At 42.9% G+C, this 26,824-nt stretch overlaps 1 protein-coding gene across 3 annotated transcripts in view; it reads left to right on the top strand.

Moving 5' to 3' along the window:
* The window catches only part of asic1b (acid-sensing (proton-gated) ion channel 1b), a gene marked incomplete at both ends in the record, with an annotated part of 285,419 nt that overhangs the window by 232,805 nt on the left and 25,790 nt on the right, over positions 1–26,824 (top strand). For 2 of the 3 annotated variants that reach the window (XM_080728593.1, XM_080728591.1), the window contains 2 exons: positions 15,656–15,806; positions 22,656–22,783. In XM_080728593.1, coding sequence (XP_080584719.1) covers positions 15,656–15,806; positions 22,656–22,783 — 279 coding nt within the window. Of the gene's footprint in view, positions 1–8,408; positions 9,030–15,655; positions 15,807–22,655; positions 22,784–26,824 lie in introns of those variants that run through there. The other variant, XM_080728592.1, reaches the window with a different exon arrangement.

The raw sequence follows: 26,824 nt of genomic DNA on the forward strand, positions 1-26,824 counted from the left end.
TAAATCATGTTCTTAGAATCTTACCTCTAAAATGACAAGTGTGCTTACACTTGCAATTAGGTGATTACAAGGTGATTATAATACCCTTAAAAATATGGCTGTTGAACTCATTCCAAATGTAAGAGTTTGTTTTAGTACCCAACCTTAACTACTTAGCACTTAAGAACTTCACTTTGCAAATTTGAAAGTACTGTAGGGCTCTTAAAGTGCATAGTTTAGTAATAGTAGCTCGTCATTGCCAAGTATACAAGGACAAGCAGTTAGGGTGCAGTTTAAGTTGTAATTTGTAGATAAACATACTACATATATATACACAGCATGACAATGTATGATTTATTTTTATTTTTTTCAATGTCATGAGCACTGTTAAAATGCAATGAAACTTAAAAGGACTGTATCTGTTAGGGTTGAAATATTGGTATAACAATCCACAAGTGCGAACCATGGTTTGTCTTGAGGGTTGGTTGGGTTTTCTGAGATCTAGAGCTAAATTAGATTATAGCTCGACTCTTGCACAGTTCATTAGTAAGTTGGTCCAAAGTAACTTCTTAGAAAGTAATTCTCAAGTAATCGCAATTATTAACCGACTGGAACGTTCATTAAGATAATTCACTTAAATAGGAAGTGAATGATGAAAGGATGACGTGGGCAAGTCGTCACTCCTGACAGTATCAGTATGACTCATGGTATAGAGGCTATGCACATGCATAAAGTGAATGGCATATCGAGTGGCAAATCGAGTGGCAAAGTGAGTTTAATGTAGTTTAACGTTGTTTAATGCAATCAGATAGGACTTTTCTGTTTGGATGTATGGGCTGTCAAGGCCAGAAAGTATATATTTTTTTGCCACTCAGTACGCGTTCCCGCATAACTGATGATGATGATGTCACCAGCATACCCTCTTCTATACTTACAGTAGGCCTTTGATGTAAACATAGTCTACGTTTATGTGCAGTATATAAAGTGCAAAATAACAACAAGCTGTCTCACACACTTGACATAGCCTACAGCAGGGTTCCCCAGTAGGCGGCCCGCAGGGGGCTACTGTCTGGCCCCCACCAACCCCAGTAATAATGGTGGTATAAGAGCAGCAACAACACTAGTATATCGTTGTTGTCGGGTGGAAACCTTGTATCTCCAAATTTGTATGTTCTTTCGCAAAGTAAAGCCCTGCTTCATCATACAAGGCCGTCGCACAAAAGTAGTGAAAACAGCAGATCTACAAACACACAACGCCTCGCGATGCGAGGCGTTGTGTGCTTGTAGATCGGCTGTTTTCACTAGTTTAAATCATTTTTAAAATTATAAATGCAAAACAAACGGTTTTGGACATACAAGATGTTCAGCCGACAACGACAATATCTGAACAGTTGCTGGAGTAGCGGGAACGCCACCGTCACCCCCTGCAATGTTGTGGCCCTCGGCTTGGTACCCTAGACATAATTCGGCCCTTGGGGAAAACTAATTGGTGAACCCTGGCCTACAGTATAGAGCAGCGTTTAACCCCTGAGAAAGCATTTGGCGACAGTGGCAAGGGAAAACTCATCAACAGGAAGAACCCTCAAGTAGAACCAGGCTCTGTGGTGCATTAGTACAGTGGTTCTCAACCTGTGAGTCGGGACCCTCAGGGGGGTCCCCAAATTATTTTGGGCGGTCGCCAGATGATTAACTTAATGTGCAGCATTGATTTCTCACTCAACAGTAAACAACAAACCAACATAAAGTTTAAGTGTATAGAGGGTATCTACACATTTCTAGACTTTTTAATACCTCTAAAATGACAAATTAAACATTGACCAAATTGTCAGATATTAGATGCAGAAATTATGAAAATAGTCGATCTACATGCGATGTAGCCTAGATCTGCTATTTTCACAATAGAACCGTGTTATATAAGATGTAATGCCTCAACTCTTAGTGCTCGTCAGGATGGGGGTCCCTTGTTAAAATATGATTATTTTAAGGGTCGCGGCCTGAAAAGGTTGAGAACCCCTGCATGTGCCTTGACCATGACGGGGTAGAGAGAGTAATGATAACAATCAAATCTGTGAATAGACGATGACAGATATCGACAGTGGCATGTTTCTTCAACAGGCTCTTATTCCTCAGGTAAAGCCTCACAGCACTGACCTGACGTGTGTTAGTTAATTCACCTTTACAGCCTGGGAGAGTGAGAAACTATTGGAGAATCAGCCCTGTGACAGTTGTCCCTAACGGCAGATCATGTACACAATTATCTTTGAAATTGTCTCCGTAAATCACCACCTGCCTTCCTGTCAGCCCCCACAGCTGCTGAGCCCTGACTGCTGCCTCTCTGCCGCCTTCCCTTTGCTCCCTCCTTCCCTTCTCTCCCCATTTTTCATTCGCCCCAAAGCGACCCCCCAAATCACACACACACACACACACACACACACACACACACACACACGCACACACACGCACGCACACGCACACGCGCGCGCACGCACGCACGCACGCACGCACGCACGCACGCACGCACGCACGCACGCACATACACACACACACACACACACACACACACACACACACACACACACACACACACACACACACACACACACACTCCTCAGTGTTAAATTAACTTAAACCGTATGGGTCCATAAAATAATTAGGATTTTGTATTTTACGGTGCAGAGAGACAGAGTGCAGTGAAAGAGGGAATATGTGGAATTGGATAGCGGTATTGAAAAATACACATAATAGAGAGACGCAGAACAGAACGAGAGATGTACTGTAGAGAATTTATGATGCGAGATGAGAAACGATTGAGAATGGGGAACATAGCAGAGGATGTGCTGGCGTGAGCAGAGAAACAATTGAGAATGGCTCCAACACAACAGAGTGTGGTGGGTGTGTCGTCCTAGAGGAACGAGACACTTTGTTCAGTACATACTGACAAGCAGATTAAGGTGTGCGTGCGTGCGTGTGCGCCTGCATGTGTGTGTGCGTGTACAGACAGGTAGATAGATTGAGAGACAGAAGTTGGTTAAGTGCTGTAGAAGAGAGCGAGAGAAAGAGAGAGAGCGCAGAGAGACGGATGGCGAGAAAACGAAGTAGCTGAGTGAGAGAGAGAGAGAGAGAGAGAGAGAGAGAGAGAGAGAGAGAGAGAGAGAGAGAGAGAGAGAGAGAGAGAGAGAGAACGATGGAGAGAGAAACTGGGAGAGAGAAGGTATACAGCCATTTAGTATTAACTGAGAAAAGCTGGCTGGCAGCAGAGAGAGGAGGGAGAGAGAAACAAAGATTGATTAAAAGCATGTGCAGCCAGGTATAGATGGATGGAGACAACTAGAGAGATTGTGGAAGTAACAGGGTGGGACTACTGGCCGCCCTGTGGCCCAAAGTTTGACTCTCCACAAGTCAAGGTCTTGCCCCACCTTGGTCGAGGGCTCTGGAGGACTGACAGTTTGATTAAATGTGTTGGGCCTCAACACCCCTGAGCTCTGCCAAACAAACCATCAGCCTATCATGGAAGCAGATCAAACCAGCCACCGCCCCGCCCCCCCAAAAATGTGTTTACGTTTCACAGCCAGAGGAGATATACTGTCCATTGTGGAGATTCTCTTTTCTCTCCCCTTCTAAAATTAGTGAGAGCATAATGAGAGATTAGCATTTGTATTGACTTGTTTAATTAACCTCACTCATTGTCATTCCAGCCAAACACACATACTGTAACTTGTTGATGATGACGCAAATTGGACACACATCTGAAATATGGACAGGCACAGTGTATGGGAAGTGTTGTGCAAATTAGTTTTTTTGGCCGCAGGCAAAAGATGTGCCGCATGCCAAGCTATTTTATCCTTGACAAAACGACTCATAAAGGATATGACATTCACAATTTATTGATATAAAATTCATCAGAAAGCATTTATGTATACGTATATATGTATTTGTAAATATGAACATCTCACTTAAAGCCAGCATTAAGTACATTTCTTTTTTTTTTCTTCTTCTCATTTTTATCCCACGATTTTGTAACCAATTTTTCACCCAGTGCCAATTATCTAATGTAATCCTAGGCGCTACACTCCCTCTGCCAATCTGGGGAGAGAAACGGACTGACCTCATGCTTCCTTCTATGCACGAGTAGTCCAAGCTGCTTCTTTTCACCTAACAGGTGGGAGTTTCCCTGGCTGGACGTAGTGCATGGAAGGAATACGTTATTCCAACCAGTTCCTATCCCCTCCATCAGGCACCCCGGCTGGCCAGGGGGAGGCATTATAGAGACCAGGATTACTGCATGTTTTTGTGAGGGTCCATTTTTACCCTAGGTGATACGGGATTAACATGCAAACTCCACACAGAAAGGCCCTTTTGCCAACCCCACCTAGGGTATGGGCGCTAATGACGTGGAGGAGAGAACACGCCCACAGCGTCCCCCAGCGGGAATCGAACGCAGGACCTTCTAGCTGTGAGGCGACAGCGCTACCCCGACTGCGCCACCGTGCACCCAATAAGTAACATTTAAGTATGTTAAAAGGATCCTCATTAGTTGCTACTATACTGCAAACATTATTCTACCACATCACAACATGATGCAAACAGAAACTAATCTTTATGTACTTTTGAAATGTTTTCTGCAGCTTTCAAACGTTAGTTTCATCACAGTGTGGACAGAAAAAAGGGAAGTTGATCTTCCATTAACAGTCAGTCAAACAGTTTCAGGATATGTCCAAAATGTCTCTTGATACCATCAAAAGAGTCTGTATCCTTCTTCCCTTCTTCCTTGGGCTTTGATGTCTCCATCACAAAATCAAAAGTGAACTGAACTGTCAAAGTTCATATTTCGCTTTGCGGTGGATGTCACCTTCAGTACAAAGGTTGTTGGAATGGCTCAACAGAAATAACAAGCCAGTCATCTTATAAACCTCACCGTTCTGCTGTGAGAGTATACTAAACACTGAATAATCAATAGGCTTCCATCCAAACGCATTTCTCTACCCAATACTAATAAAGGAAACAGCTTATTTTGTTTAGGAATTCTTCGTTATGCCCCTCTGTTCACTCTTGATTGAATCAGAGAGGTGCATTGGGAGCGATTTGTCTTCCCCTTGCATTATAGTCAACCCCTGGGTGTCTTTTAGAAACCCTCTCTATTTCCATAAAGTTTTGCACATTACGTTTTCACCCATGCATAGTGATTCATACTTTATGATCAGAGAACTCTGGCCCAAGGCCCCTTAACGAGTGTCCCTGTTCATTCTCATAATGGTCGTTAGTGAGTCTCTTTATCCAGCATTTCGGAGTGTTATTCCATCATGGTTGTCGTACATTGTGGTGGTGTAGCAATGTTTTTTTTTTTTTTTGCATCATTATGCCTTCCACAGGACGGATTAGTTTGTTGAAGAGACGGGAGACTCCTCCAGCGACGCGTCTCTCTGACTTGATGAGAGCTCTAGAGGCAGAGTAGGGCGTCAAATAAATGTGTGAAACACAACAAGTCAAAATATATCAGAAGTGATTTCCGAACACACCAAACGCCGATAGGTACTTCATACAGGCTAACTTTTTGTTACGCGTCTAACTTTGGCTTTCCTGCCACGACGCACGCACACGTACGCACACACACACACACACACACACACACACACACACACACACACACACACACACACACACACACACACACACACACACACACACACACACAAAGGCTACACATGACAGACAAAGCAACGAGAATTGTATTTCATCTCACTTTTTTAATCCATCACTCTTTCTCCCAACGTGCATGTCAATATTTTTCCACGCAGGACACAGGCCTGTATGAAATGAAGTTGATGGAGTTACCATCTGACAAGTCGTGAATGCATTTTGACGCTGGCGGTGCCTCCTTGAAAGTCCACCACGCATTGCTTCCGTTCATCAAAGCATGTCTAGTGATTATCAGATGAGATGAATGAAACCCAGAATGCCTGCTGAGGGGGCAATTACACCAACAATCCAACGTGCAATGTGGTCAACATGGAAATGAATGGAAAGGCACAGGCAAGCAGAGTGGATGCTCCAGTGAAAGCAGTGAATGGAAAAGATTGGAGAGTGGTGGAGGAAAAGATTAAATCTGCCATTTCCTGCCTGGTGCCTCTTTTCTGTGGTTGGTGGGGCTTGACTCACGACTACAGTCTACAACACAGTAAAATCCTCAGTGTTGATGTACCGGTAACTCCAAGAATATGAAAATTGACCCCTTTTTGGATCACTGGGCTATTGGGATATTTTTACATTCTCACAGTTAAATCAGCACTATAGACTTTACTATGTACTGGAACTCATGCACATGCACACATAGACATCAAAGGGGGCTTGAGCCCCTGCCATTTTACCAGTCTGTAAAAAAGTGCCCTCTCCAGACCATGAATGCAGTTTTAACTATTGTGAAAGAAATGCAAATGCCCTCTTTCCATGCCAAACCTGAAGGCAGCATTCAAGAGAATTGCCTTGTCCAAACTCTCCTGAACTTGAGTGCAGCATCTTATGTTGAAGGAATTGCCCTCACTGTGTAGAAATCCATGCCATAGTTTAGTGTCGTATCAAGTACTGAAAATAGCTCACAACGCATCGCGCTGCGACACGTTGTGAGCTTGCTGCTATTTTCGATATTTTCACCAAATGGCCCTTTTAGAAATGACAGCCCCTGCCTCTCTAACATTCTCTGCACGTCCCTGCTGTAACTTCATTGGAGACCCTAGAACTGTGAGTGGTTCACACCTGGACAATGAATATTACTGAGAATTATGCAGCACAACTTCAGATCCTGCAGTGTAAGCTCAGTCCTGGTTAGGACTGGGCAATATCGATGATATTATATTGCTGTAGGTTTGGATATCATACTATTGTGATTCTGCGTGTTGTGAGCTTGTAGATCTTCTAATTTCACTCATTTTTTTGTGACAAATACGGTATATTATCATCACAATTTTGATATGGAGGTGTTTGGTCATATTGAAAATTGCTAAACAAAGGTTTTTATTAGTATTCAAATATTGTTTTTCACAGAATCAAAGGTTTTATGGTATAAGTAATAAGTAAAACTATACCTCGGAATTAGTATAGAACTTGGGTAAATGTACTTAGTTACCTTCCACTAATGGCTATAGGATCAGCCTATAGATAGCTTATTATTCTAGATAAAGTAGTGTGTGATGACAGGCCATCCAAGCATGAACCTGCACTTAGCCGTGCAGCCGCATGAAATGCTTTGGTGATGGTGCACTTAAGCCTGTGTAGCCTGGTTTGAATGCGTGCATGTGTCTGTTATCATCACTTATAGTGGGACAGCTCAGGCCTAAGGAGCCATTAAAAGCTGAGTTATGCTTTTTGCTATTCTGAAGATGCTGTATTATTTGCATTCATTTAGCTGGGTAGTTTTAATGTTTTTTGTAATTGTCTCATGCCTCTCATTACCTGTGCCATTTAGAGGGTTGTTACAGGGCTGCTGAGCCCTAGTGTTGAACATTTGGTGTACACCTGGTCTGGGTGTTTTCAAACGCCCTCTGGTGTGGGGAATATGCTTTTGGAACTGTGCAGTATTTAGAATGCAACTGGTGACTGGTTGCACTATTATCAAATGGTCTGTAATCTGGTACTTTTTAATGAAAAATATGAATGTGTGTGTGTGTGTGTGTGTGTGTGTGTGTGTGTGTGTGTGTGTGTGTGTGTGTGTGTGTGTGTGTGTGTGTGTTTGTCACCGTGCGTGCGTGCGTGTGTGTGTGTGTGTGTGTGTGTGTGTGTGTGTGTGTGTGTGTGTGTGTGTGTGTGTGCGCGTGTGTGTGTGCGCGTGCGCGCGTGCGTGCGTGCGGGCGTGTGACGGCATAGAAAAGGAAGACAAATGTTCCGTATTCACTGAGAGCAACTATTTCATTCAGCGCAGAGAGAGGATGTTCAGGGAATTGGGGTCTGACAGTGAAGACACGCAGGGAGCGGAGAGGAGGAGGACCGAGCTATAGGTTCTGACTTCTAAATAAGATCCGTCTGGCTTATAGTGGCTACTGGCTAATATTGGTATTTGGTGAAGTAATCCTCTGGACTCCTGTTGCTGCGGACAGCGCACTAAAATCATTTAGCATAACTTGGCGATCCGCTGACGGTTCGCTCCGCAACTGACATTATTAACTCCCCCTCCACCGACTCCAAATGCTGCTCAGTGCCGGGAGAGGCACAAGGAGAGAGCGCACTTCACATGTGCGCCGCTGCGCTTCATCCGAGGAGCTCTCCAAAGAAGTACCTGACAAGACAGTCCGTCTGAAGAAACCTGTGGCCACTGGCCAGTAGGAGCGAGATCATTTAGCGACCTACAACCGCTCTCTATCCCCGTGGCGGCTGAATTTCAGTCCACGCGATCAATCCAGGAGGACCGATGTTGGATGTGAGCGTTCGATTCCCCCAAAATGTGCCAGTGCGAATCCTCCGGATCCAAAGCGAGACCGCCTGGCTCCCTGTCGGACGCCGGCAGGCTGTTCCTGAAACACACCACCCTGCACGGTCTGAGACACGTCTTCCTCGGCGGCTCCTACCCGCGGAGGGTCGCGTGGCTGCTGGCTTTCCTGGCGGCCCTGGCGCTCCTCTTCACTTGGTCGTCCAACCGCGTGAGGTACCTGCTCTCCTCGCCCGTGCACACCAAGGCGCACATGGTCTACGCCAAGCGGCTCGTGTTCCCCGCCGTGACCATTTGTAACCAAAATCTGTTGCTGCCGCGGCGCATGAAAAAGACGGACATATTCAGCGCGGGGAGGTGGCTCGGACTTCTGGGGAGGAATTGGCAGATCTCTCCCGCCGCGCGCGAGGTGCTTATCGCTCCCCAGAACGACGGTAGCGCGGTCCTGACCAGCAACGAGCCCCCCTGGACGCCCTTCTCTCGGATTTTAGACTTCAACCACTTTCTGCCCCCTCCCCGGGAGTCGCAGCCGTCCATGAGGCACCTGCTGGACCGGCTGGGACATCAGCTGGAGGAGATGCTGCTGTTCTGTCGCTACCAAGGAGAGCTCTGCGGGCCGCGGAACTTCAGCACCGTGAGTGTGTGGACAGCTCCGAAGTTAAAATATTCTCATTGCTAGTTAGCCTATTTCTGTTTTGTTTTGTTTTGTTTTGTTGGGTTTCTGGATTTAGTGCTCTTTTCCACAGGTTTCTTTCTGTGTTTTGCCTTTCTATTGAGAATGGGGCGTATGTTTTGCAGAACCCAAATGTCAATTACCACTCCAAAATTCCCATTGAAAAGCAGAAAACCACCTTTAGATTTAAACAAGTCAGAGAAGGTCATAAAATAGCTGATCTACAAGCTCAATGTTCTGCCATTCCACTGAAAAGTATTTAAGTAAAATTAAGAGGTATTCTTTACTTTTGTATTTCCAATTTCCAATACTTTTACTTCTACATCTCGGAGTCGGATCCAATATTGTACTTTACTCCACTACATTTATTTGAGAACTTTATTGACTAGTTACAGTACTTTGTAGATTCATTATTATTACAAACACATAAACCCTTCACTCCTATATACATTTTGGTCATTTGAAAATAGCAGATCTACAAGCTCACAATGCCTCATGTTGCTATGCTTTGTGAGCTTTTAGATCTACTATTTTCAAAAGATTTGTATACATTTGAAAACTGGAAATTGGACATTCTGCATGAGTACTTTTACTTTTGGGTAGGTCACAACAGCTATAGCTCTATTTTTCCCATGCTGGTTGACGTTCATTTTCAGAGGTAGGCAAAGATAACACGAATGCTGTTTAAAATCAGGTCGTTTGCAATAGCGGTCGATTGTTTTGATGCAGTCTGTGTATTCCTGATTCATTGACCTGATTAAGTTTGATGATGGAGTTGACTCATTACTTCATCAGTGCAGATTCAAGGATATGTTGATGCATGGAGTTCTGCGTGACCTACTCATAATGAGGGTCCATCAATTATGCACAATTCCTCTGTGGCACTGGTTTGGTCTCTTTCTTCTAAATGTATTTTGGTGCTGAAGACAATCAGTATCAGTCAGTGGCCTGTCTCTCTCTCTGTGTCGTCTCTCTCTGTCTGTCTGTCTGTCTGTCTCTCTCTCTCTCCCCCATCTCTCCATCTCTCTCACACTCTTTCTCCCCTCCCCCTTCCGTCTCTCTGCCACTGAATCACTTTTCCCTGATGTGCCTGTCTCTCACGCTCATAAACACATTGTAGGGCTGTAACGACCTCAAGCAAATTCATAATAGCCAATAGGACCTGACATTTAAGGTTGATGAGGTTGAGAATTGAACATTCACTGTTGATTTCACAATGGCTACTGGCTATTGAAAGTTATAGACTGTCAGAATGAAAGGGTTACATTTATAGAGTTTACAAGAGGTCAAACTGAATCAATCAGATATGGGGAGTCGGGGGACAGATTGCAAAAAAAATACGTAAAATCAATCCTTCACCAGAGTTTACTCTTATGGTCTGAAATGGCCCCTCCACCTCTCACACAGATGGATCAATATGTATAACACTCTAAGGAGTGTCTCAGGGGGCCAATATGCCGCTAATGAAGACTTTTGATTCATTTAGCAGTGTTTTTCAGCACTCTCCGACACTCTTGATGGAGAGCGGTTAGCAACAGGCTCATTGGGAACGGCAGCTTCATTGATTGCACTCCATCAAGACATGAAGAACAACGTGAAGTGGGTCTCCCTGCCTCTCCCACCTCATTACCCAAATTTGCCTTCAGTGATGGTAGTGTGTTTTTTCCCGTAATTGAAACTCATGTTTGTCAAATAAGCAGTTTTTTGGTATAAACAGCCATAGATATGGCTGTGCGGTTTTATGACCTTCGACTCTTCAGGGTCCTATAATTCAGACTCATTCGTTTAAAAAAATGTCTTGCCTTCATGGCTGTTTAACAGGTTCGTATCATCAAAATACAGCATAACACAACAAGATGGGACCCTTCATTTTTTCAAATGCACTTGTGTTTAAGACCCACAGAATATAGGTTTCAGATAGATGCTTTACAATCATCCGAGTACTATCAGCCGCAATACACTTAACAGGGTTTTATTGCCCAAAGTAAATAAATTGCCAACTGCCATATTTCAAAGATAAATCCAATTCAAGTTTTAGTTTCTTGGAGAGGTTGTGTGTCGGTGCATGGATAGTTAACGGGGCCCTGTCTTGCTTGCTTCAGCTTGAGGGCAGGGCAGGGCAAGGCATTTGTATGACAGAAGCATGAAGACAGAGCTTGTCCAGATGATACAGTGGGTCCCCGGATGTATCAACGTTTTTGGAAGGAAACCCCATGTTGCTGTGTCTTTCTCTTGGCTCTATAAATTTGCTCCATCAACCAAATCATTCAACCAAGTCTCTCACTCCATCCCTCCTAGATCTGTCCCAGATTTAACAATACAATGTAAAATCCTCCTACAATGTTAATTGAACTCAAAGAGTGTACAAATGTAACCAAATGGACCCATAACGTACGAGTAAGGGTACATTTGGTTACATCTGTACACTCTTTGAGTTACAAATGGGTAAACTGACACTGAGGATTTTATTGTTTACTGCTTAATTCTACTCAGACAGTTGCCTCCCCTGAGAAACAGGTCTCTCCCCTGATTGATTTTAGCTGACAAACCCATTTTGGGGCAGGCCTCCTGCCCTCCTGTGCACCGTGCCGATCCACAGCCATATATTTTAATGCTGTTTTCCTCCAGGTCTCACATCATGAGATGTCTAACCCTAAGTGGCTTCCAATATTTTACTGGGTGGTCATTCATTATCACGGCAGACAAAGTCATTAATCTCGATGAGATGTTATTAATAACTCTAAATTAAATGTTTTTGTCTGTTGATAAGTTCAGGCCTTTCTTTTATTTTATCCAAAGTAGCCACTGTGGAAAGCACCCCTGAGAAATGTTACATGGCCACACATCTTTCCATGACTGTCACAGTGTCACAATGCAATGTCCCCAAGCGTCTGGTTGATCTTGAAGCCTGTGGCTCATCATGGGAGGGGGAATTGTGATTGTGATTCCCTGGCCTCGTCACGTTGCCATGTGGTTAGCCGTGGGCCGCCTCAACATGTTCAGGCTGTCTGTCTGTGAATTATTCATCTTAGAGGATGATGCATTGATGCATTTTTTCGTAGTGTGTCACACAGCACTTTGTCACTGAAGCAAAAATCTGTCTACATTTCTTTCACCTTGTGAATATGATGGCTGGTTGGTTGGTTGGTTGGTTGGTTGGTTGGTTGGTTGGTTGTGTTTTACTTTCTTTCGTTTGCGAGTTGATATTAATATTTCACCTTTACTGTATGTTCACAAGTTGTTGAAATGTTTACCTTGGGTAGCAAAAGCCAATCATACTGGAATGCATGATTCAGCTCCCGATAGTAACAGCTGTGACCCTCTCCCACCCAAGAATATGTTGTATCCAGTTCCTAGACAAATGTATGGCTATACAATCATTTAAATATCATAAACATTAATTGTCCACAAATGGGATTCGGGGGAAAGAGGTGGAATGAAATTTCTCACTGTTTCATTGAGGCTCATTTTGCTGATTGCTGATGTGAGGTGGAAGTAAAGCCAACAGCATTCCTGGTAAAAGTGTTTTCTTTCCAAAAATGACTCAATGCACGATTGCTTCTCTTAAGTCTGTTTACGTTCAGGTGGTGTTGGTAGGGCTGTTGTACTCAATGGTACAACATGGCTGCTGAGACCCCCATGTTGTACTATAGTGTGATGTTTTCCAGTTGCAAATCATCTATATTCAACAAATGACACCCTACGACAACGGGCTGTATAAATGAGTCCTATAGGCATAAAGCTCAGAGCTCAGGACTACACAATGGAGCTCCCTGAGTCTCCAAGGTCACCAGCACCCACAGAGGCTGTTGATCGCTCCGCTGCTCAACGTGCCCAGCACAGGCTCCATGGTTACCACAGCAACTCTGACAGCAGGGCTTCCTTCAGTCAATCAGCTCGCTATCAAGACATGCACATGTACGTGTGCACGGGCGTGCAATTGACATGACACAAACAATGGTTTTGTGCGCGTACTTGTGTGCATGCAGACAAACAATCGTGTGTGTGCGTACTTGTGTGCATGCACACGAGCAGTACCTATACAGTACCTATAGACAAACAAGCACAATATGTGTATAAATGTCCAAATATTGTACACACTTTGTGCACTCAGCCACACAAACCTCAAAACAAATCCAACAGAGACACAGACACATACAATCACACACACACACACACACACACACACACACACACACACACACACACACACACACACACACACACACACACACACACACACACACACACACACACAACAAACCACTTTCCTCTGTTCTCCCTTATCTCGTTTGTCCTGATGATGTGTGTCCCTGCTGCTTTGCTCACTGACGCAGATGCAGAGTTGCAGGAACTCGATCACCTCTTCTTCCCAATGTTCAAACTCGTCTTATAAAAGAAGACAGGCCTGAGCAAAGCTCTGCAGGCTGCCCCTGCACTCTGTGTATTTAGATCATGCATAACATTAGGGTTGATTAGACGATGAATGCCTGGTTCAGCTCTTAAATGGGTGCCGAAGCGAAGGGAAAAAGAAAAACCTCTGTCATTGTTGTGTAAAGACAAAAGGCAGTGACCTTTATTTTCTGCAAATGCTGCACTTCATTATTATATATTGTTTCAGCACAACTTGACTCTAGCAGTAAGTAAATGAACACTGCAATATTTGACTGCCTCACATTCCGAGTGATAAACAGTGGTCTTTGTGAACATCATATCTAAGGAGTTTCTGCTTTATTAAAGTGTACAGAAGTGAGACAGCAAAGAAGGCATATCCTAAACACTTAAAGCCTGATTTATACTTCAGAAATTCAAAAACAGCTAACCTACAAAGGTTCACCTACTGTATAATGACATGCTAAAAAAATAGGGACACCAGGTTGAAATGCAAACCAAAGTAAATGTAGGTAATGCTCAATAACCAATAACCCAAGTAACCTGGGCACCTGCCTATTGGTTTTAGACTCTGATGGACATCAGGGATATTGAGGCCACAGAGTCACAGTAAACACAGTATTCCAGTGCTCTGTTTCGTCACTTACATAAAATGGCAAAGGTCACATCTCATATTGTGACTTGAAATACCATGTGGCATTTCATTACATTTCTGCCTGAGTTTTGTATATAAAAGGAGCCTTTGTATCAACGCCGGGAGGTAATCCGTCATGAACCTGTGCACTTCTCTGCATTCTATCCCGCTCTTCGCTGCACTGTATTCACACAATGGCAAGGATTTCCCAATGTGGGCCACTATACAATCTCGGTGCCTCCATGCATCTGTGGCATTTGAGTCATTTGTCATGAACCGCTTAATGTCTGAGTCATCACTCACCCTCGCAATAAACGCCCCCCTTCCACGTTCCATGGTTTTCAAGATGCAGTCAGAAGAAATGAGCTGTATTATCTTCAGACAGTCTACAGCATTTTCATCCTAATTGTCCATGTCAAATCTACCCCGCCCCCACCCCTCACTTCCTGAATAGTTTCCTTATTTACATTTTATTTGAAAGAGATGCAAAATGAAAGCTTCTTTTGAGGGTTTCATCTGATTCATATGGAATTGCACTCCTTTTAATCTTAACTGCATAAACCAAACCTTCCTCCATTTTTATATAAGATGTTTTATAATTATGTTGTGCTTCTTTTCTTTTTTTCTTTCTTTTGTTCTCTTTTCCTATTTTCTCCCTTCCCTGATAGTGACCAAATATGTTTTGACATACTGTAGTAGGTAGCCATTAATGCAGGTCGACATCAAGTGCAAGAACATTTGATTTTGGTCCCAGCACGACTTTCCATTTCCTGATGTTTGTGATTTGGTTAGACCTCCATTAGAACTGCCAATCATGTATTTTCATGCCCACAGGCAGGGCTCTCACTGGTGGACTCCTGCTCTCATCTGTAGCACTTCAATAGCAGCCATACGACTGATCAGCTAATGAGACCATACAGGCGTAGCCTGTAGCATTAAGAGCATTTGAGGAAACTGTGTCTTGATCTATCTAAAAGGTTTCTAGCAGAGCACATCACATCTATGCCTCACCACCACAACTAGTTTTTGGGAAGGTACGGTACCACACAGGTACCACACAACAGTGTCAGACAGGTCCTGGGCTTGGTCTGCCAATAGCATATCTGCGTTAAAATAGGATTCATTACATTGTTGATCTGCTGGAACACATACCCTGCATTGCATTAACCTTTGAGATTGCAAATCTGAGATTCAGTTTAAAGTAAAACACTTTCATTTTAGTAGTCTTTTTGGTGACGCCTCTCCCAGCTCCGTTGTTGTTTACAGTGTAATTTGGGGCAGACACTCACAAATGTTTTAATAGTGTTTAGATAAGTTGTCAAAAACAGATTCATGTGGAAAGGTTATTGTGGAAGAAATACCAAATATTATGATTAAAAAATGTGTTTAATAGGAAGTTTCACACAGTATGACTTTAAGATTAAAATGATTACATTCAAACAGCAGCGCAGTGTTTTCTGAACACATCAAATGCGCTGCTGATAAAATATGTTTTCGCTCCTTTTTATTGCCATTGTTTTTAATATATTTAATATTGTTTTTGTTCCTTTGTATCTTTCAGATTTTCACACGCTATGGGAAATGCTACACCTTTAACTCGGGCCAAGACGGGCGTCCCCTAATGATTACAATGAAGGGTGGAATGGGCAACGGCTTGGAACTGATGCTGGATATCCAGCAAGATGAGTATCTACCCGTATGGGGAGAGACTGGTAAGGTTATATGCATGTTATCATCTTTCCAGTTTAATAAAATGTAAAAGTAACTTTAAAGTCTTGCCGTAGGACTGGCATGTCATATTGGACAAATTGATCAATTTGTGTCCATTTACCCCCTTCCTCACCTATAACCTGAAGCAGCCCGAGGTATAAAATTGAGTTTATTTTCCCCATATATATATATCCTTCCCTTTGGCAAGATTATAATGTAGGCATACTATCTTCTCCCTAGACGGTACACATTTATATTTTCTGATGAAGCATAACAACCCTGCAAACTGTCCTATAGTTAACTGCCTAACATATTAAAGAGTCAATTAGACTCGGACAAAACTGAAATTCTCCTTGATGAATTGGTGTCCTATTTGATCTCAGCCTGCCTTTGAAGGCAACGTTAACAAACATGTTCAGACATGTTTTTATCTTCTCAGGAATTCATCCGATACATTTTGGATTCTATTATGTCTTCATGCCTTTAATATTGCAGTTTATTGTTTTTAACATGTCTAAAGCAAATAATCCTCAGTAGACTCATTATTGAACACAGCTGCTACACTTTGAACTAAAACCAGGAGAAGAGAATATATTACTCCTATGTGAACTTCCCTACACTGGTTGCCTGTCTGTTTTAGGATTGATGTTCATATATTTTAAGGCTTCACAGCCTGGTTCTTAATTACATTTTTTTTAGTTATTAACCCCCTACAAGCCTGGGTAGAGCCAGAGGTCCTCAGGGAGGAACCACCTGGTTGTTCCTGAGTCGAGGCTGAAGATAAAGGGTGATCATGCCTTTGCTGTAGAGGCTCTTTGACCTGCCTGAGGAGCTCAGACCTGATAAATCAGTGACTTTGTTTTAAATCACGTCTTGAAATGTGATTTAAACATAAATCTAGACAATAAAGTTGCCAATTCTGATTCTGTTATTATTGTCTCCGCCAGGCTGAAGGCATGGCCGAGACTATGTTTTGCATCCTGCCCGTCCGTCTGTGGAGAGCTAGGGCCCCATTTTGGTCCATGCCTTATTACCCCTTGTCCCTAAACTCTTGTGCCATTTTTTACTATTTTGAAAAACATTTTTAAATATTTCAGATAGCTGATCTACAAGCTCACAACGTTTCGATGTAAATCGGCTATTTGAAGTATTGTAAAATGTTTTTCAAAATAGTACAAAAGGCAAAGAAGTTTATTAGGGATAAGGATTAAGGCATGGACAAAACATAGCTGCTAATCTCCGGAACCGTTGGCCGATCGACGTCAAATGTGCACACCTCTGCCCAAAATGTTTTGCATAGGCCTGTTATAGGCCTGTTATAGGCTTCCAAAGTTTGCAGGAGTCCTCCTTTTTGTACACAAGTCATGAACACAGCGTGTGATTGACGTGAAACTTTGCGTATACCGATTTGATGTGAAACTTTGCATGCAAATCTGCACACATTATCTAGTCATGTGATCAAGACGGATCTGTCCGATCATTCATATTCCATCCTCCTGATTGGCGAATTTTTAACATTGCTGGCCCACAATAACAGATAATATCTGACCTGGCGGAGACCTGTGTCCCGAGGAGCACTTTTTCTAGTTATATATACATGACAACGACATTAGGATGGACTTTTGATGTAGTCATGCACCATGGCTGCAGACAATGTTGTTCAGTAGGTGTTCTAAGAAGTCCTATGAGGAAACCATTGACAGGATTTCAGCGTCATTTGGCTCAGAGGTGCTGGGAAGTCTGTGCTGTATCTACATATTGTAGAAACTAAATCCTACCAAGCCTTTTTGCAATAATCTTAAAATCCTAAATCCATGGAGTTTCAATTACATTGTGTATATTTATAAGAGGTGTGAGTGATAGTCTTTGTTAAAGTATAAAAGGCTCTATATTCTGACAGCAATCGCTGCTATAGAAGATTCTTGAATAAGTGTTGTTGACTGTCTCCCCATCTCTCCAGCTATAGTAAACATTAAATACCAATTTGATATTTTTAATTCCAATCTATTACAATGGTCTGGGGCTCCATCAGCCTGAAGCTAAATATTAGTTAATGTTGAAAGGTAAGGAAAAACGCTGATTTCGCTGGCAGGGACTGGATTATGAATGTATTTACTATTTACTCTGGCAGTGCATGAGTTTTAATACGTTTGGAGAGACAGATGGCCAAGTGGTTAAGGCGAGTACCTCTGATGTACTATTAAAATAATGGCAGAAAAGCCCCCGAAATAGCTTTAAAAAATAAATAAATGAATAGGTTGAGAATCACACAAATAGGGGACGCTTCACAGATTGAAATATGCAGTCCCCACTTTTCGAGTATGGGTGATGGCCCAGAAAAGGCACACATATTGCCCAGTTTAATCACACTTGCATTGACCGCTCTGCGTTATCGACTATGCTGTATAAAGATGGATGGATATTGATCGGGAGAAATGGTCCTTTATTGTGACGTAATTGTATCACTTGTCAGCCAGGTTTACCTTTCTCATGAATCAGAGTGGAGCAAAACCTTTTGCCATATAAAATCAATCAATAGAGTTTTCAAGCAATGTTACTCCGGGCAGAAGCTGTCTCTACGCAAACCAGACACTCTCTAAACACATGCAGAATTCTTATCGAAAGTTATTTTGACCCACCAATCTTTTATTCTGTCCTTAATTTTCTTTAACAATGCTGAGTTTGTATTCATACTGTATACAAGGATTGGGAAATGTGGGTGCATCTCTCCACTCCGACATGTCTCCTTTCCGACATGTCTCCATTCCGACACTAACCCTATCTCTAACCCTAACCCTAAACGTAACCCCTATGGGAGTGTCGCCACTCCGACAATAAGAAGTCAATTTCGGAGTGGCGACATGTCGGAATGGAGAGAGCCTCCCGGGAAAAGGGGTATGTACAGTAACCTTCAGCACAGGCCAAAGAATATTAATGCAAACAGTAGTCAATAGGAATTACCCACAAACCAATAAATCATTAGTTCATTAAACATTTTAATTAAAAAGAAACTTGGGGATTCTTAAAAAATAAATTATTTTTCGAGATGGCTATTGATATTCTCATATGTATATACTACTGTAATAATATTTAAAGCCTAAAGGCACTTGCAAGTTGCAACAGCAAACACCCAAGGGTAGGAATGTAATTATGCCTAAAGCAGTGCTAGCAACAATGTTAGAAGAAAACACACAGGCACACAGGCACACATGGACACGCACATGCACACACGCATGCGCGCACACACACACACACACACACACACACACACACACACACACACACACACACACACACACACACACACACACTGCTAATCTTCACCAGTGCGTGTGTGAAATCTCTCTCTTTCTCTGTCTGTGGGTGGTGCATGTGTCATAGGTGTGGAGCGCTGTGTGGAAGAGACAGACATAGCGATCTTTATAAACTTTATAAACCAAGGACACCAACACTACGTACTTCAGTCACCACATCTATGTTGGTTTAGTCTCGCGTATAGCCAGACAACTATTCCACAATCTCCGAATGCTACCGTATATAGAGTCTGGAGCTACAACTCCTGAACGGCGAGTAATGGAAGCTGGCATTTCCATTCATGAAAATATATTTTAAAATATATTTTCTGCTAAGCAGCATGCTAAACATGCTTTACTTATATTAGGATAAATGTGCACGATGTTAAAAACGAAACGGAAGTGGGGAGGAGGCTTCACTTCCGCTTTAACCAGGTACTCACCATAAGAACTTACGTCTCCCAGACTGTATGACGGGTGCATTTGCTAATCGCGGGAGTCAACAGTCTGGCCACGTGAGACTAATGTTGGTTTAACCAAGAGATTCTCTGGAAAATGGCATACCCGTTTCCTGTTCCAGTTAGCTCATTCCTTCATTTGATTGACTCATCAGTAGATTTGAACGGGAAACAAATATAAAGGTGTCATTTGTGTTTCCCGTTCTGCTGCCGAGCCGATCGAAACCCAGGACTACACGCAGTTTCACATGAAGGGAGGGATAAATTGGCATGCTGTAGATCCCATAAGCCAGATGGACAGCTTGTGCCCATTGGCTAGTCCCACTCCATAGCGCTGTGGACAAGTATCCCATAGCCTCTGGCGATGGTGGAGGATCTGAGGTTAAGATGTTCACAAAATGAATATAGTTCGCCTTGACGGATTTAAAAGATATTGGGGAATATTTTGTCTGGTGGCAGTGCAGTGGGCAGGACATTTAATGCTGATCGATGCAGCAGTTTGATAAATAGTTGAAGAAACACACACAAACACTCAAAAACAATAGCCACCCTTCACACTTGTTACATCCTCATGGCTTCAGGCCGTTGATACAGAGCCTCGCCATTCACCGTTAGGGGCTCAGCCTAGCTTTACCTACCATCTGACTGCTGAAAGTCTAGGTCTGGTAGAGAGCATGGACTACTCCCAAAAGAATACCAAAATGTTTTAATTGTAAATAGGGTTGATGGTAAAATATGGATTTAGAGAGAGCCTCAGTCAAAATAATGTGAAATAAATGTGTAATTTCTTATGGTATTAATTTATAAAGCACAGTACATAATGGTCCAGTAGAATCTACCAAAACATTACTGATGATTACTATTACTTTGCGTGCTGAAACAGTTTCAGCTGCCTCATGATTGCCTGGGGGTGGGTGGGGGGACAAAAGTGAAATTTAATGCAGCTAGGACCTCAGCATCAATCATTCGAGGACCTATAAGAGCGCAGGGGAACTTCTCCCCACTACAAACATTAGCTGTGTAGTATACCCACATTCCTTTCACATCAAACCACAGGCAGTGAAATTATTTTATGAATTAGTGAGGCAAACACACCAATAGAGTCATTTCCCTATGGCGTTGATTTTCCATTTGTCTCCTGAATATTCAAACGGCATGGGGATGACAGATGGCCATGACTTGAAGATGGCATTAGCCTTTCCAATCAGAGCCCGAGCACTAGTTATGTACTTTATGTAATGTTATGTGCTGCTCAAAGCCCCTTAGCGCTCTCCTTGGCAGTGGCACAAATGGCTTTGTATCCAGACTCAGAAGACCAATGTGTTAAGTGTTAACGTCTGCCGCCATTCTTTATCAAAGCTTACTCACTGAATTCCAGCCTTGCGTCCCTCAGCCCTGTTAATTGAAAAAAAAAAAAAAGAGGAATGAAGGCCAGAAGGAGATCTGGCAATCAGAGGAACAGATAGCGGGTGACATCGAGGGGAGGAAAGGAGGCATGGAAACAGGCATCCTATTTCGTCTCACAGAATCTTCTCCAAGGAGACTAAATCACTCCAAAAGCAGCGGTTACCATCACTGTGATAAGCAGTCTCCGGCACAAACGTGATGAAAATACGGAATATGAAGATTTTTTTAAGCAGTGTACTCAGCAGGGGTTGCTCGTGTGCCTTTGTATTTCTCCCTGATCTCCGTATCAAGGAGGCCCATCTGTTTCATGTAAAATCTATACAAGAGAGTGCCAGAGCGAAGGAAGCTGTCAGCTCTATTGATTTTTCCTTTATCCTCCTCATCATTTATTTATTAATTTCTCTATTCACTCTCATTTCCTCCAGGCAGTAAATAACCCTCCTGTGCTGCACGACGAATCGCCAAGTCGGGCTTGTTAAGGAGTTTATATACATTGTCCTTTCCAGCGTTTATTAAAACTTGAATCGCTACCTCAGAAAATCACGGGGTGGCAATGATACCAAACAAAGCAATTACTCCTAACGATTTATCATTTTTAGGTCAACAAAGTAAATTGCGGATGTATTTTCTGTGATGTTTTCGATTCAATCTCATTGAAATTTCTCTGATTGTGAAAAGTACGATCCTTTCTGCCAGTGATGGAGTGCTACAGTGAGGACCGTGCATACTGTATGTGTTAGGCCTGATTGAATTTTTATTCAGAAACATTGCCATTCAGAAGATTGACTTCCATTATTCTAAATGGAGGTGTCACCTAAACCTAGCCTAACCTTAGTGAGGGTATTTCTGAATGGGGATGTTTCTAAGTGGAGGTGTTTCTGAATGGAGGTCTGCCCCCTTCTAAACCTGCCATTCCTACGCACTGCCATTCCTACTGCCTAACCCTAACCCTAACCCAAACCCTAACCCTAACCCTAACCCAAACCCTAACCCTAACCCTAACCCAAACCCTAACCCTAACCCTAACCCTAACCCAAACCCTAACCCTAACCCTAACCTCAGTAGGAATGGCAGTGGGTAGGAATGGCACTTTTAGGAATGGAGAACTGACCCCCATACGCATATGTGTGCACATTCACTGCACAGTAGGCTATGTGTGTATAAATACTATCTCTGTTTACATGTTTACATGATGTGTGTACATTTACACTGTGCATATATTTGTGGGTGCAGTCTTACAATTTATTTATGCATTTACAATTTGGGCATTTAGCAGACGCTCTTAATCCAGAGCGATTTACTGTAAGCAAGGCAAACACAAAGTAATAGGCTACATCAAATGCATAGAAATGTAGGATCATCATATAATCAGTATATAAACAAAATCTGTAATGGTTACAATGAAACTATGACTACAAATGAACCTGGCATCTGATCTGTCTATGCTATGCTATCTAAATTACATTGATTTTAGCCTTCCTGGCAAATGTTGCCAGGAACAGTATGTGTTTAAATATTGAGGAAAGTGTGTGCGCGATTGTGTGTGTGTGTATAGCTGCCTCTACAAACCTTTACACACAAGCAAACAGGCAGACAGAGGGGGGGATTCGCTCTCTTAAAAAAAACTGATTTCCCCAGTTGTACACTTTTTTTCCACCCCCTTCTTTTCCCTCACCCTTTCTCCCGTTGACAGACGAGACGTCGTTCGAGGCAGGGATAAAGGTCCAGATTCACACCCAGGACGAGCCTCCCTTCATCGATCAGCTGGGTTTCGGAGTGGCTCCGGGGTTCCAGACCTTCGTCTCCTGTCAGGAGCAACGGGTACGTCTTCAGATGGGTTGACATGATGAATGACATCCCAGAACAGATTCACATCACGTCACGTTGTAGGGCGAGACTGAGTGTGTGTGTGTGTGTGTGTGTGTGTGTGTGTGTGTGTGTGTGTGTGTGTGTGTGTGTGTGTGTGTGTGTGTGTGTGTGTGTGTGTGTGTGTGTGTGTGTGTGTGTGTGTGTGTGTGTGTGTGTGCAGGCATGTGCACACATAGAAATCAAAGGTGGCTTGAGCCACCTGTAATCCATCTGTAAAAAAAAAAAAAAAAGTGCCCTTTCCAGACCATGAATGCGGTTTTTACCATGGTGAAATAAATGCAAATGCCCTCTTTCCATTGCCATACCTGAAGGCAGCATTCAAGAGAATTGCCTTTTCCAAATTCTCCTGAACTTGAATGCAGCATCTTATGTTGAAAGAATTTCCCTCTGTGTAGAAATCAAGTATCGAAAATAGCCGACCTCCAATCTCACAACGCATCGCAGTGTGCGACGCGTTGTGAGATTGGAGGTCTGCTATTTTCGATATTTTCACCAAAAGACCCTTTTAGAAATGTCAGCCCTTGCCTTTCTAACATTCTCTGCATGTCCCTGTGTGTGTGTGTGTGTGTGTGTGTGTGTGTGTGTGTGTGTGTGTGTGTGTGTGTGTGTGTGTGTGTGTGTGTGTGTGTGTGTGTGTGTGTGTGTGTGTGTATGTGTGTGTTGTATTGCCGTACTTGTGAAGCCCTATAATGTTCCCACAACCACATGTATAGATTTAAGAAACAGACATTGTGAGGAAAATTTTCCAGTGCCTCACCAGATAAATGCATGGTTGTTTTGGGATTAGGGGATTATCTTGCTTATTATAGGGATGTATTACCTGCTTATTGTAAATCGCTTTGGATTAAAGGCGTCTGCTAAATGCCTAAACCAGGGGTCTTCAACGTTTTCAGGCCAAGGACCCCTTAGTCAAGAGAGAGATGAGCCAGGGACCCCCACAACCCATAGATACCATATAGTTTCATTGTTTGACGGGACAATCATCAGTGTATTTTGGATTCATGTCAACTTGTGTTTTCAGATATTTAACCACTTGAGCCGTCAATACTTAATAAACTTGACCCTTCACTCTATATTTAGTCTGCTCTTTTTCCCCTCTACACCAAACCTCTTTGCCAAAAATAGCCGATCTACAAGCTCACAACGCCTCGCAGCGCGAGGCGTTGTGAGCTTGTAGTACTGCTATTTTTGTCTAAAGTTCTCAGAATATGGACGCTAGGGTTCAAGTGGTTAATATAACAAATATATATATAACACTCAAAGATTTGGAGGACCCCCTATAGTAACTCTGAGGACCCCCTAGGGGTCCCGGACCCCCTGTTGAAGACCCCTGGCCTAAACTGTAAACTGTAAACTGTAGGGGAGTTAGGCTTGCAATTAAGAAAAGATTCAGGTTGTGGTTTGGGTTCAGGGTAAAAACTTTCATGCCCCAAAAAATAAGAAGCAAAAATGGAATTTATAATGTGCATAAGTTGATGTCCTCACATTGCAAACGTGTGTGTGTGTGTGTGTGTGTGTGTGTGTGTGTGTGTGTGTGTGTGTGTGTGTGTGTGTGTGTGTGTGTGTGTGTGTGTGTGTGTGTGTGTGTGTGTGTGTGTGTGTGTGTGCGCTTGTGCGTATGTGTATGTAAATCTATACAGATAGCAGATAGTCAGAGTGAAACTGTCAGCTCTATTGATTTCTGTATGTAAATCTGTTTTCAGGCTTTGCTAGGGTGGTCGACTGTTTGCAATGTGGTGAATGTATACCCTGCTAGTTGTTTGTATACAATATAGGACATTATATCGCTATACTGTAGTGTAGACTAATCTATCAATCTGTCAAAAGGAGGCAAACCCAGAAGAATGTGACAACTACAGTGCCATGTACCTGTATTCAAATTACCAAGAGTATCAATGTGGCATTTTCAATGATGGAATAATTCCATGTATTTTCATCAAATAGCATTTTTTAAAATACCTCATGTTTTATACAAATGTTAATAGAATAGAATAGTAGATTTGGTTTCTCTCGGTTTTCAAAAAATATTGTTTTGGTGAATGTTAGCCTTGTTACCATGTTTTTTCAGTCATTGGTGTGACATGCTAAACTCAAAATACTGTACATTTGGTTCACTAGCATTCTGACTTACCCATATATTGTATGGAGTCCTCTGGTACCCATATATGGAGATCCATTTACTGTATATGGAGATATTGCTGTGAGAGCCCAAACATGCTTACTAGTTATTCGTTATGTGAAAGTCCTATGACGTCTATGACATCTGACATCATACATAAATCCCTTTATGCCCATATATGGAGATCCCTGTCTCTGGGATACGATACAATCCCTTTATGCCCATATTTGGAGATCCCTAACAGAACAGTTTCTGTAAAAGAAGGGATTCTGTAACAGAACAGTTACTTTTTCGGTTTCTTTTTTGCTTCCTTTGTCTGTCTACACCGCACACAGTTATTGGGATTTTTTAATTGGAAAATGCTCCCCTCTGTGCAGCCCAGAGTGTACAACCAAGCTCCCTGCAACTGGTGTTCTAACAAGTGTTTTTAAACTTCTGTCTGCTTTCACCTCGGATGCCTCAGTCAGACTGGGATTTCCTGTGATCTCTACATGCCACACTGAGCCACCGCATGAAGCATGAAACGTGCCCTTTGCAAATCAGTATATGGTAGGCTGCCCTTGTTGAAATGAGGTATCCATGTGTGCTCTTTGGTTCAATCGTGTATAATAATCCCACAGGTGGGAGGGCAGGCATATACAGCGCAAGTGGCAATCGCGCGTTCGGACTTCCGAGCCCCCCAGCACGACACATAAACATGCATAATGGCCAGAGGAAGGCAACGGCTAGGAGTTTGGAAAAAGGGATCACAGTCACGACACGTTCACCCTTGTTAGTGAGTGTGTCCCTGTGTCAGCGGGCCGCAGTGAGATTATGCATGCTGCCGACGTCGCTTCTGCAGGAATACTACTCACTCTCTCCCCCGTCCATCTCCTCTCTATTGCTTTCTCTCTTTCTTTCTCTCTCTCTCCCTCCCTCTCTCTCTCTCTCTCTCTCTCTCTCTCTCTCTACACCTCTTTCTATGTGGTGTCTCTGGCAGTTCCAGACCCAGTCCCAGTGTTCATTAATCTAATGCAGTTTACTCTTCGTTCCTTCAGCTCCCTGCTACAGCTGCCCTGCCCTGTGCTGTGCTGTGCTGTGCTGTGCTGTATACCACTACTGGGTTTTTTTTGTAGCCAAGCTGCTTGTCACTCAGGCTCAGCCATACAAAAGAATTCACAATTTCCTCTCCCGCTTATCATGGAAAACAAAAATAGCGTTAAAATGTTGCCCCTTTCTCATTCCATTTCCACTTCCCCTATCTCTCTCTGTCTCTTTTTATCTCCCTCTCGTTCTCTCTTGCTGATTCCAGGGCTTTTTTCTTTTTCTTTTTTTGCTACCCTCACTCGCTTTTTCCGTATAATTAAGGAACAGAGAATTTAGGTCAAAAACTGACATGGAATGGTTTCTTTTTTTCTTCCTCTTCTTTTTCTTCTTCTTCTTCTTCTTCAGAATTTCAGCCAGGAGAATTTGAAAGCAGAGTCAGACACATCGGGTTGATTGTGACCGTAGGTCGCAGTTTACTATCAGAACCGTCACACTGTGGACACAGAGTGTTGTTCCCCTGACACATCTCTGTGACATCACAGGTGACATCACAGGGATGTCAGATACTCAGAGCAGGGATCTCCATATATGGGCATAAACAGATGACATCACAGTGATTTCAGATGCTCAGAGCAGGGATCTCCATGTATGGGCATAAAAGGGATTCTGTTAGGGATCTCCATATATGGGCATAAAGGGGATTGTATCCCAGAGACAGGGATCTCCATATATGGGCATAAAAGGGATGTCAGATGTCATAGATGTCATAGGACTTTCACATAACGAATAACTGAGTAAGCATGTTTGGGGTCTCACAGCAATATCTCCATATACAGTACATGGATCTC

The sequence above is a fragment of the Nannobrachium achirus genome (genome assembly GCF_963921795.1).
Source record: "Nannobrachium achirus genome assembly, chromosome: 6".
Classification (NCBI taxonomy): domain Eukaryota; kingdom Metazoa; phylum Chordata; class Actinopteri; order Myctophiformes; family Myctophidae; genus Nannobrachium; species Nannobrachium achirus.